General features: G+C 34.6%; 1 protein-coding gene and 1 non-coding gene across 5 annotated transcripts in view; both read left to right on the forward strand.

Annotated features, from left to right (window-relative positions):
- The first annotated feature begins 579 nt into the window (after window positions 1-579).
- mir146a (microRNA 146a) lies at window positions 580-693 on the forward strand. The gene has a single exon (NR_039204.1). It is a non-coding gene; the product is annotated as a microRNA 146a (primary transcript).
- Window positions 694-7,445: 6,752 nt separating this feature from the next.
- The window catches only part of sufu (suppressor of fused homolog (Drosophila)), a 40,349-nt gene continuing 33,865 nt past the window's right edge, over window positions 7,446-13,929 (forward strand). For 3 of the 4 annotated variants that reach the window (XM_005156536.6, XM_073919101.1, XM_073919102.1), the window contains exons 1-2: window positions 7,446-7,808; window positions 8,027-8,161. In XM_005156536.6, coding sequence (XP_005156593.1) covers window positions 7,657-7,808; window positions 8,027-8,161 — 287 coding nt within the window. In that variant the 5' untranslated portion in view covers window positions 7,446-7,656. 4 annotated transcript variants of the gene reach the window in all.

Raw genomic sequence — 13,929 nt, forward strand, 5'->3', positions numbered from 1 at the left:
CACTTGAGAGAGTAAATTCTGAGTCAACTCAAATGTTGGGCTAAACTATGAATTTAATCGCGACATAGGCATGATTAGAAACCTGGATGTAAAATGTGAATAATACATGTGTGGTGTTTCTGAGGGGGTTTCCGAGTGTGCACCCATCAGTGCAGTTGGACTGGTTCAGTGCCGTTTATTGGGAAGAGACCGTTTCCTGAAAGTCCTCAGGTGTGGCAGGTACTCAGAGAAGGACTTTTTTCTTCAGCAGTTCGGTAATGATCAAACATTAAACAAATATGTGATGGAGATAACATTGAGACCAAAAAAACGTGAGGTCAATTACGTCACTAATCTTTTGGCCCTTGCGGAGAAACACCTATGAATTTATAATCAGCGTTTCTCATGACCGAGGAAAACAGCAGCAGCAGATAAGTGTGTCTCAAATCATCAGGGCTTCTTGTTTGTCTGTTAGTGTATTAAACATGTATAATAATTTGAAGTTTGGAGAAGTTTTCAGGTTTTATTATGAATTTTTTTAAACGCACTGAACAATAGCCTACTGTTTCATTATTAATTAAAGTTTCATTAATGGTGGCTGAGTTTGTTTTGAGCACTTTTCCCTGAGAACTGAATTCCATAGATGGTGTTCATGAAAAGTTCATCTATGGGCTCAGTTCTTCTGGCAATCTGTTTAATGTCTGCTACAAATTCTGAAAAAACTGGCATACATACCATTTTTATTCTGTTATATTTGTGTGTGTGTGTGTGTGTGTGTTATATATTATTGTGTTTTTATTTAGCTGTTCTTGTACTGTTTGTTTGTTTGTTTTGTGTATTCCTGTATTTTAATTATTCTAAAAATTTTGAAAGTCGAAATGTAAAAGTATAAAAATGAAAACAATGTGATATTGGAGACCACTTTAAAGTTATCATCAGTTCCCTTGCTTTGCCATGACTCGTTTGAGTGTTTTTATTTTACTGAAATATATGTATAAATGTAATTAATCTAAGATTGTCATGTAGAGCATTTATTTGGAGATAATAAATATATTAAATAATATATATATATATTAAATTCAAAACAGTATATTTGAATCCCCCTAATGACATAAAACACACACACAAACATTTTGTTGCATCAAGATGTTAATTGGAACGAGACTTTTAAGATTTCCAGACGTTTTTGTATCATTCATTCATTCATTTATTTTCTTGTCGGCTTAGTCCCTTTATTAATCCGGGGTCGCCACAGCGGAATGAACCACCAACTTATCCAGCAAGTTTCTTATTTTTCTAATGCCCATCCAGCTGCAACCCATATCTGGGAAAATATTTTTGTATAACGAATAAAATTAGAGAGGTGTCATTTAAAATTGTTCATCGTATTTACCCTGTAAAGCAGGTAATTGCAAGATTTTGTAAAGATATTGATTTAAAATGTACTTTCTCTAACTATAAAGAGAATTGTTCATTTATTTTATGATTGTATTTATACACAATTGTTTAGGCGTGATCTTTTGTTTTTTGTTAAGCAGAGTACGAATATTGCATTGGAATTCAAAGAAAAAGATGTTTTATTTTTTTATGAGAATACAGTTGACTTCAAAATTTGGCATATTGTTAATTTGCTCATTATATATGGAAAGTTTTTTATTCATAAATGTAAATGGGCTGTGAAAAAAACTAATTTTACTCACTTTAAAATAGAAACAAGTCATTACCTATGCACGATAAAAATACCAAAGCAAAAAGAACTGTTAATTGTTTTAAAGCCTTAAATTTAGTTTTTTGAATAATTGTTTTTTTCTTATTATTATTATATTGTACTTGATTGGATGTTAATATAATGTTGTTATTGCCTTTGTATGTTCTGTGTTCTAAAATTGCAATAAAAAAAGCAACAAAAAAAACAAACATTTTGTTGGATGTATGTCTTTTGTGTTGTCAAATAAATCTTTCCAAATGAATTCAAACCTGCTCTGTGTATTTATTTTACAGTATATATTTGCATGTATTTATTTCTTATTTATTCAAAATCCTACGCACATGCACTCACATGCAGAGTGACATTTATCTGACTCCGTGGGTGTGCTTACTGCTTATCAAATGAGCAAAGTCTGTCCATGCTTCCGTCATCCAGAAATGTCCCCCATTGAAAGTACTGGCTACATATACAGGTAACATGGGTCAGATGATCAGCAGTGCCTTTTTAATGGTGCATGACGTGCACTGTAAAACATTCTGGGCTCCACACAATTGATTTGACTTAGCACAACACCAAGGAATTAAGATATCTTTTACAAATGTAAGTGGATTGAAGATAAAACAGTTAAGTTGTCCCCTCCTAAAAAACTGAAGAATTGTGTTGTTTCAGCTTATTTGAAATAAGTAGTTTGAACAAACAGCAAACGTCATCTTTTGAGTGTGGATTCATGTCAGTATGCCAATGGGTCAGATATAAACGTATACAGGTGCTAACAAACATGGGCAGATTTTCAGTAAAGCCAGTGGGGAACTGGCGTATGCAAATGATGCACTGACTCCCACGCTCACACCGCAGGCATGTCTTATCTCTTATTCCCAGCAAATGACTCAGGATCGATTCCTCGGAAATCTGGAATAATGGAGGGCTTCCCAACACAGCTGTCCATGGGTAGGAATATCATTATACGCCAGTCTTTCAGTGACTAATGGAAGTGGCCAGAATAGTACCAAGTCGAGGTCTCACTGTAAGAAATGCTGGATTTTACACAATTGACTTGTGTTGTGACAACATGAAGGAATTAAGTTAACTCATTAGTTTGAACAAATTTAGGTGGGTTTAACATATTAAGTTGTCACAAAAAATTAAGTTGTCAAAATTTGTTTTGCTGTCAATTCAGTTGTCGCAATAAAAAACTCAATATTTGTGTTGTTTCAGCTCGTTTTAAATAAGTAGTATGAACAAACAGCAAACATCATTATTTCTAAAGTGTAAAAAACAAAGTTATGAGAACAAATGTTACGTTTTAATCAGTTAACCAGGCTTTAAAAATGTTTTTTTTTTTTTTTGTCACACCTAATATTTTTGTCAGTTTGATGATGTAAGTTGAGATGACTAAAAAGGTACATTTAGTTCAACTAAAAAAGCTTCATTCATTTATTCATTTTCTTTTCGGCTTAGTCCCTTTATTAATCAGGGGTCGCCAGAGCGGAATGAACCGTCAATTTATCCAGCAGTTTACACAGCGAATGCCCTTCCAGCTGCAACCCATCACTGGGAAACGTCCATACATACTCATTTTCACATACACCATATGGCCGATTTAGCTTACCCAATTCTCCTATACACAGCGCATGTCTTTGGTCTTGTGGGGGATACCAGAGCACACGGAGGAAACCCACGCGAACACAGGGAAAACATGCAAACTCACACAGAAATGCCAATTGACCCAGCTGAGGCTCGAACCAGTGATCCTGTTGCTGTGAGGCGATTGTGCTATCCACTGCGCCACCGTGACACCTTAGGCTTAGACTTTGCATGTTGTCATACTTTCAAGTAACATCCACTCAATTTTTTTATTTTATCTTGTAGTTTGTTCGTTAAACTCGTTTTTTTAAAGTGAAACTTGTGCTTTTGAGCAATGCTTACATAATTTTTCTATTCATATTACTTTTGTTAAATCCTTTAATAAATTACATTAATTATTTTTGTACAATCACATATCACATTATATACTTTACGGTTTTTATTGCAATAACTGTGATTTTTTTTTTTCTGAAATTTTTCTTAGTTTTTTTTAAGTAAAAATGCTTTTCTATTTCCTCTGTCTATTTCATCATAGTTTTATATCACAAATCATAATTATTCTGATTGAGATGTCATATATTTTTATCCTTACATACTTACTTTATAACCACTATATAGCATTATTAGTTTTTATCCCCTTAATTTTTTTTGCAGTAGAGCTAAATTAAAGTCACACTATAAAAACAAAACTTACATTAAAAAGTTTACTTAATCTTTACATGTTTCTCACTGTACATTTTCCCAAAACACAGCATTAATCATAATTCAAAACTAACTTGTCTTAAAGTGTAGGATTTTTTTCTTCCTCCGATTTTTTTCTTACAATATCCTCTTCAGCACCTCTGTCTCCATCCTGTATTGCTGTTCCCCACTGCACACAAGGGTCTCCTCACAGTAAAAAAGCCCCGTTCTGACAGCAGATCCTCACAGCTGTATTGGAGTAAGTGCAATAAGCCTGCTTCGGATCCTCTTTCATGAAGTCTGGAGGCTCCCGGTTCACACTCAACACCCTCTGGAGTTTCCCAAAAGAAGCCCAAGCCTTTCCTCTGCGCTTCACTGCACTTTACAAGGAGACACAAGCTCTTGTTTTGGAGAAACATTCGGCAGAGGAAGATTTCCTGAATGAGTTTTTTTCATTCACATAGAAAATGGTGGTACTTTAAATGCTCCTGATGATGTCCTGTGTGTAATTTGTGTGTGTGTTGATAAATAATAGTGAAAGGCTCAACTGACGTACTTTTGGATAAAATAGGCTTGTTGGTTATATTAATGAATTAATGAAATATATAAATTAATATAAATAAAACCCCACTGGCATGATAATTCAGGGTTCGGTTTAAGCAGGAAAGTACAATTTAAAGCAGAAAACATACATAAGAGACACAACAGATTGTTCTGGTTATTTTATTTTGGGAGGTAAATCAATATATTAATAACTTTTTTTAAATAATAGCAATCATTTATTAATGAAATGTCCTAATATTTATGTTTTACTTTGTCTCATATGATTTATTATTGTTTTAATATATTTTAAATTGCACTAAAGGGAGTTACAAGACAATAAATCTGAATATTAGTTATAAAATTATGAAGCTGAATATTAGCTCATAATAGCTAACAGTTATATATATATGACTTCGACATATTTACCTTATATATTTACCTTATATATATACAGTTGAAGTCAGAACTTTTAGCCCCCTTTTGAATTTTTTTTCTTCTTTTTTTTAATATTTCCCAACTGATGTTTAACAGAGCAAGGACATTTTCACAGTAAGTCTGAGAATATTTTTCTTCTGGAGAAAGTCGTATATGTTTTATTTCGGCTAGAAAATTTTTAATTTTTTAATAAAAAAAAAACATTTTAAGGTCAAAATTATTAGCCCCAGAACTCATTATACAATAACTTGCCTAATTACCCTCACCCGCCTAGTTAACCTAATTAACCTAGTTCGGCCTTTAAATGTCACTTTAAGCTGTATAGAAGTGTGTTGAAAAATATCTAGTCAAATATAATTTACTGTCATCATGGCAAAGATAAAATAAATAAATTATTAGAAATGAGTTATTAAAACTATTATGTTTAGAAATGTGTTGAAAAAAATCTGCTCTTCGTTAAACAGAAATTGGGGAAAAAAATAAACAAGCGCTCTAATAATTCAAGGGGGCTAATAATTCTGACTTCAACTGTGTGTGTGTGTATATATATATACACACACACACACACAACAACAACAACAACAAACATTGGCTGATATAGACTGACAAAGGACACTATAAAGGAAAACAAAAAGGAAAAGAGACTACAAAAAAAAAAAAACATGTTATGTAACAAACAATCAAAACAAGAAACGGTATATAACTTAAACCTCACAGGGGTCACTGGATTGAACTTGAGAAATAAATTTGTCAAATAAATCAAGAAATTAACGCAGAGTAGCCAAAGATTTTCTTATGAAGCCAGTCCTTAAAAATCTGAGTCTCTCCATCTGAATAACAGATATCATGTCAGAAATCCAGTTCTGGCATGAAGGGGCCAAGGGTCAAAGGGGATTTTAGCCACGACCATGCCCTGCATTAAAGACTTTTGCATTGTTTGAGGGAGAGATGTATTTTGTAAGAAGCCAACGTCTGCTAAGCCTTGCAGTACTACGCATATTACAGTTACTCTTACTGGCACAATCAGAAGTGTAAATTTTTTTTTATCAAAGTTGTAAATATACAAAACATTGCTGTATTTTACTTTTTTTGTTCATTCAACAAGAAATAAAATCCTGCTAATAAATATTGAAGAAATATAAGTAGCCTACCTAACATATTTGTAGATTTCACTGTACTTATTAACATGTTTGTTTTATAATTAATTTAAGTTCAACGGAATGGAAATCTTTCAACGGAATGGAAAGATTTTACTGCTGCATCTGACTGAGCAATGAAGTGTTCATTACTCAGATAGACATACAGATAGACATACAGTAATAGTAAAAATGAAAATGAAAACTAAAGTAGGCCTGCAGCACCTACCATGTCATGACACGACTGTTTTTTATGTGTAAAACTTGAAATGAAACACAGAACACGTTTTTGGTATCCAAATACCAAGAAGCTTTTGTCTTATTTTACAATAAGTATATTTAAAAAGAAAACAATGTCAAGCAACGCGATCTGCTTTGTTGTAAATCTCAAACCAACAAAATATCAGTTTTAGGATATAATGGAGAACAAGGTCCATTGCATTTACAATCAAAAATAAACAAATAAACAAACAAATAAATAAATAAACAAACAAACAGACCGAATAAAATGCAGCAAATGTCCAGCAGGTGGCAATAAACATTAGTGTTTTTAATGGAAAACTAATATATTAATGAAATCTCTGGCGTATTAAACCCCCATTGATTAAACCACATACAAAAGCTGAGAAGTATTATTTAAAATTAGATTGCGTGCGTAAATCTATTGAAAATGTAAAAAATTAAAATAAAAAAAAATTGGGCAAAACGAAAACATGAAAAACGTACATTGAAAAATAAATAAAATATAGTAAAAAACACAGGAAATAGGGTAGGAACAAATGGCAATATTTATAAATCTTAATATAAAATATAAAAAAGATAAATAAAAAGTTGGTAATAGTAAGAAAGAAATATGTGACAAATGTTAAAGATGGGGAATTAGAAAAAGTCTATAAAATATATGATATTTTAATGCATGGTGTGTACAAGTAGGAATATATAAATTTGAATTAAAAATGTAGTTAGCAGGAGAAAATAAACAAGACACTAATTAAAGTAATTAAAAAGTTTGAAAGAAATTTGAAAATGGCACGTTTAATTTTTATTTATTTTAGAATGGGCTAAAACTAAACTTCCACCATTTCTATTTCTATGAACTTCCACAAATGGTTCTGTCTATGGAAATATAATATTGGTACATTGTAATAAAATAAATTCATTTTTAAGAAGCATTATGAAAACAAAATAATTTCAAAAATATCGTAAATTAATACTAAATAAACACAATATGAGTTGATTCATGTTGATGGCATTTTTGTTATGGATGCCACAGAGTCCCGCCTACACATGGATCAACAAGAAACTCCGCAAAACATTCGTCCAATCACATCGCCGCTCTCACATCGTTCCTTTCTAACGGCAATTCTCATTGAGTGGATGATGTGTCAGTCACAGTAGCAACGTCCCTTTTCTGGACATCAAACCACAGAGGAAAAACTGCAACAGGGGCTTCACTGAGGGGGCGAAAGTGTAACAAAGCGTTTTCCAGCACCGGTGACTTTATCGCCTTTTCCAATACGGAAGTTGAAAAGAACAACACATTTTCTTGCTTTTCGAGAACTTTTCCCTGTTTGGCGCGGCCGTGCGGGGATGGATGAGATGCGGCCTAGCAGCGGAGCAGCAGCACACCTCGGCCTCGCCTCGATCTTTCCCCCGGGATTGCAGGCCATTTATGGGGAATGCAGACGTCTGTATCCCGACCAGGCGAACCCGCTGCAAGTCACAGCCATTGTGAAGTATTGGTGAGACGCCTGAAACATTCAAATGTCATGTCGTTGCTTGTTATGTGCGCATTAAAGCAGCAAAATAATTGAATATAGCTTGCAGAATAGTTTCACAGATTATAGTTTTCCTTTCTAGCCTGAAAGGAAGAAGTACTTCTAGGCAGAAAACAAATTTTCCAGTGAACCTTTTCTCCATCTCAATATATCACCCTTTTCTCTCAAAATCCTCCTTTCAGGTTAGGTGGTCCAGATCCTCTGGATTACATTAGTATGTACAGAAACGTGGGATGTCCTGGACAAGACGTACCAGAACATTGGCACTATGTCAGCCTGGGTCTCAGTGACTTGTATGGAGACAACAGAGTTCACGAGTAAGAATGTCATATTATAACAGGTCATGACCTTACAGTGTTGTTTTGTTACAACAGGACAGCTAGTCTAGTTCAAGCCATGTTGTTATTTACCTGAAAGTGGAGATCAAACTTAGAAAACAATTCATAAAACACTTCATATTTAAAAAAAAAAAAAAATCAAAAATTTTCTAAATGTAAGACCTTGTGGTTCTAAACCATGATAGTGAAACAGTATTTTTCAAAAGAGCCAAGGCACTTCAACAAAAAAGACCTTTATTTTGAGGAAAACCATGATCAGAACTGGACAGCAAAAATATAATAAACAAGGCTGCAACACCAAAGATCCAAAAATACCAATTTATTAAATGAAGAAGGCTAGCACAATGCATGTAACGTTTTGAGCACATGGTCTTTTCATCAGACTGTATTCATCACAGCATGTTGCTCCTTTTATTCGGGGCATTCTCCCAGAAACCATTTTCACTTATAAAAACGCAACAGGGCCTGACCTACGCTTGTCGTTCTCAAAAAAAAAAAAAAATCATACAAAAACAAACATAAAATCAACTTGAGTGGATAGAACACATCCTTGATCTCCGTCAGCTTCTTATTTATCAAATGATGTCACTTCTGAGTCTTAGCCTTAAAAAAAGTTTTATTCAATTCAATTTAGCTTTATTTGTATAGCGCTTTTACAATGTAGATTGTGTCAAAGCAGCTTCACATAAATGGTCATAGCAACTGGATCAGGGTAGTTCAGTTTTTAGTGTTTAAGTTCAGTTCAGTTTAGCTCAGTTCAGTGTGGTTTGAAGTCATTATTGAGAGTCCAAACACTGAAGAGCAAATTCATCGATGAGTAGCTTTTCAGATCCTGAACCATGCAAGCCAGTGGCGACAGCGGAGAGGGAAAAAAAATTCACCAATAGGAGAGTGAAGAAAAAAACTTTGAGAGAACCAGACTCAGTTCGGCACGACCGTTTTAATGCAAGCATTTTATGTTAAATTTAATGCAAATGTGACAGGACACAGAAACATGTGGACAATTGTAAATTTGTTTGTTATATATTTGTAGCATTTATTTGTAGAACCTATTTATAACTTCATGTTTTTATTAGATCAATCAATGTAAATGATAACAACTTAAACTTATGAAGTATTCATAAGTGAAGTATTGTTCTTCTAAATTGCAGTTTATAGCTAAACAAAACTATTAAAGCTGTAGAAACAACTTGGCTGAGGAGAATGACAATGACAGAGTTTACAATGTAAAGTGTTTTAAATGAAGAAACAAATGAAGACATGTTCCTTTACAGAATTCAACCCCAGAAATCAACCATCACTCCATTTTAGACATTTTTGGGATGAAATACTGTTTATTTACTGCATTTATGTTTTTATTTCTGGGACAGATAATGTATGTTTCTGGTAGAATGTCCCATATACTTCTGGATCAGTTGATCTCATACGTAATCTTACCACAAAAAAATAGAAAAATGCACATTAGTACATTACACAACTTACACATTCAAAATAAAAATACAAAAATAAATCAATCCAAATACAACAAAAAAAGCAACAAAACATAGCCAGAAAACTTTTACCCAAACAACTGAATAAACATTATATAGTATATCATATATAATATATATAAAGTATATCAGATTCCTTATTTAAACCTCTTGGAGACAACCCATCTAGAGTGGAAATCCAAAAGGCTTCATGTTTTAACAGCCATTTATTAAGATCTGACTTATGCAGAGTTCAGACTGCATGATTTCAGCCCCGATTTTGACTCACCCACAGGTTTTGAGCAATCGCAGACAAATTCCTGAAATCACAGGCAAATAGCTGCTCGTTCACGCGAGTAACAATCACACAGTGTGAACTATCCAAGACGCTATCTGAGATAATCGCTGATGAGTCGCCGACACCTGTGAGAAATTTGGCACGCTAAATATCTGGAGCTGTCGCCGATTCAAATCATACCGTGTAAAATGAGTTTCGACTGAAAATAACATCGGCGATTACCGACAATGAGAGAGCAGCATCCACTTGTATGGGTCTCTGCAAGCCAGCAGGACGTTGGGGTAGAACTTAAAATTGCTTCTTCTCAGTCAATTTGGACCCAAGAAATGGGGGAAAAACTAGTGTAAATTTGGCAGGAGCGCTCGAGCTATATAACGATTGGGTCGAAAAAAAAAGTTAAGGAGAATTTGCTAACTCCCTTCAAAGGCCAGAGGCCTCATGTACGAAGACTTGCATTGAAATCATACTAAAACATGGCGTACGGACAAAGCTGTAAATGTGCGCACGCTGTTAAAAATTTAAATGTATGAATTGTAACATAATGTAAGAATCCCACGCATATTCTCTTTGTACATTTGAATTAACGTGAAATTGAGTGCATGAGCAAAAAAAACCTCCCTGCCTCCTCCTCCCCCGTATGAATATGCTAATGACTCTACTTTAGCAAAACCAAATGAAAAAGCAACAGCAAAAGCAAGCAAGAAGAGAAACTTTGAACAGAATGTGAATTGGAGAAGCTCCTTTGGGAGGTACAGCGGAGAAAAACGGTGTTATTTGCAAGTTTGTCCTCGAATTAATAACAAAAAAAAAATAGAGTGGGAGAGTTTAGCTGATGCGGTTAACACAGTAGGGTCTGAACATCGCACTGTGAGTGAATTAAAAAAGATGGTCTAATGTAAAGGTGTAAAATTGTGTAGCGTCAATAGCATTGTGAATGGCGTAGCTCATAAAGCGCATCGCAACATGTTTTGACACGTTCAAGCGTGAACCTGGTTCGAATCCAGCGTCTGATGAACTCATTCTTTTTTCCCCCAACTACATATCACATTTTGCCTACTCTTCATTACGAGGAAGACGAGTAGAAATCATTATCAAGTGTTTGTATTATGTTAGGCACATTTAAGCATAATATATAATTTGCACATTATTGAATGGAAATGTTTCTGACTCAAGGATGCAAATTCGTCTTCAGATGAACGATCTTGTTCCATACATCTGCCATTGCACGGCTCAAAGAAACTTTTTAGTGTGCAATTTAACATAATTGCCTCTAGGAGTCGCCAATGGAAATAAAACAAACACACACAAGAATTGCACATACGCCAGGCATAAAGTTGGCGTGGACCAACGCACAATCTAACGTTCATTTCATCGTTAGTAAATGCAAACATGAGCGTGAATCCTTGCGTACGCATGGTTTTTGTGCGTATGCAGCGTTGATACATGAGGCCCCTGGTGAGCGGAATAGGTACATTTTCTACCCTACTGAGGGCTTCTTTCTCATTGTGTTATAACAAAAGATATTTTATGTTACCTCACATTGTTTTTTGTGTTTGGTTGTAAGCGTCGTAGTTTTCGGGCCAAGACAAAGTTGTTTGGCGATTCTTCTAGTCGATCCTACTTCCTAGTCATGCAGTGTGAAACCCCCTGTTGCCAATTTATCCCACAGTGTAAACAAAGCAGCAATGAAACGCTACCCCAGATAGTCATGCAGTGTAAAAAAAAACATGTGACACGACTACTTTGAAAATCATGCAATCTGAACTCGCCATTAGACAGCAACAATAATTGTGGCATGAAAGATAACAGCGGTTACAAGTCTCTCACAGAACATCACTAGTCCCTCACAGGACATCACTAGTCTCTTATAGGACATCAGTAGTCTCTTACACAGGACATCACTAGTCACTCGCATGACATCAATAGTCTCTTATAGGATGTCAGTAGTCTCTCACAAAAGACATCATTAGTCTCACACAGGATATCACTAGTCTTACACTGGACGTCATTCTCTCTCACAGGACGTCACTGTAGTCCCTCACTACTACACTGCAGTGATTTCATTAGCCATACATTTGTTACCAAGTAGGGGTGTAACGATTTATCGTTGTACAATTTATTGCGATGCAAAAATGTCACAATATACATCGTGGCGTTATGACGATTTGATTACGATATGACGTCCGTTTTCTCTTATTAGTTGAGCTGTTTGCACGTGAGCTACGTTCCACCTGCTGTCGCACGTGAGTTCAGATTGCAGCAGCAGTAATGTTAGCAGACCAAGATGAGTGGAGCTGAAATAGAGGATGGGCCATCCACTCAAAATCAGACGTCTGGCAACATTTCGGTTGTACAGTCATTGCTTTAGACTTGTCCTCTTTTTGACACGCATACTGGGTCAAACATAGCCGAAGTTTTAAAGTCTTCACAGTGATTTACATACTTTGCACAGCGACATGGATACCTTCTAATGGAGTTGAAAGAGTCACATACTGTATTTATAAGGTACAATTCACCCTAAAATATCATCAGCTGACCGTGAGCGGTTACTACAGAGGGCGGATGATAGACGCGCGCGTATGGCAAGCCGTTTTAGCATTTAAACCTTTGTTCTGACTATCCATAAATATATTTAGAGATTTCTCTAATTATATTTTGACTAGTCATAATTATAATTCGACTAGTCAGAATGACAATTAGAGATATCTGCAATTACAATTGTATTAGTACGAAATCAGATTGGAGATATCTGCAAATATATTATGACTAGTCATATTCATCCATTGACTTCCATTGAAAAATATTTGCAGATATCTCTAAATGAGTTTTGACTAGTCACAATTGTAATTAGAGATATCTCTAAATGAATTTAATTAAATATGAATTAAATACCTGGAAATGTGGATTTTTTTTTGCACACACAAAAAACGCAAGTGACCAAGCAAAGCCTTAAGCTCTTACTGTTAAATTCAATTGAATAGAAAGCTTTTTTTTTTTTTTGCACCTTTACTTAAATTGTTCCTTAATTTTGTCTCTGTCATTTCAATAATATTTTTAAGAAGTTTATAAATTGTTTTATTTTCCAGAGACAGACCTGTTTAATTTATTTTCTTCAGTTGTGACGAACAGGTAATAAAGTAAACATTAAGTTTGTGGAACAGAGTGATCGTTCAGGAGCCGCATGGGAAGTATGAACAGCAGTGGAAATAAAACCGAAAACGTACACATTATTTAAACAATCATATCGCATTTTGGAGTTATGATTACGACGAGCATGAACTCTTTTGAGAACAGAGGTCCACAAAAATGCACGTCAACATGACATACTTGATAGCGCCAACATCAGCGACGCCGAAGAAATAGTAAACCTGCCTAAACTGCTGAAAAGAGCCACGACTGTCCTGTGTAATGAAAAGACGACCACCCTGTCACTCATCATGCCCAACACGAAGACAGCCATCCATAAAAACCTCTTAGACAGATACACATCAGTTAATGATTATTTTATAGAACTGCTGATTACCTGGAAATATGGATTTTTTTTGCACACACAAAAAACGCAAGTGACCAAGCAAAGCCTTAAGCTCTTACTGTTATATTCAATTGAATAGAAAGCTTATTTTTTTTGCACCTTTACTTAAATAGTTCCTTAATTTTGTCTCTGTCATTTTAATAATATTTTTAAGAAGTTTTTAAATTGTTTTATTTTCCAGAGACAGGCCTGATAATTTATTTTATTAAAGAAGGTTCAGTTTAACAAGTTGAAACAAAAGAAATACATAAAAAATAGTTTACTTGGTAAAATTTGCATTTCAGTTAAATTTTCAATTATTATTCCAAATATTGTGATCCATATCGAATCGTGAACGTTATATCGTGATACACATCGTATCGTGAGCTGAGTGTATCGTTACACCCCTATTACCAAGTATTTCCTGCTGGATTGTTGCCTATTAAGATTCTATGACTTTTCCTGTCCT

This window comes from Danio rerio, chromosome 13 (genome assembly GCF_049306965.1).
Source record: "Danio rerio strain Tuebingen ecotype United States chromosome 13, GRCz12tu, whole genome shotgun sequence".
In the NCBI taxonomy this organism is placed as follows: Eukaryota; Metazoa; Chordata; class Actinopteri; order Cypriniformes; family Danionidae; genus Danio; species Danio rerio.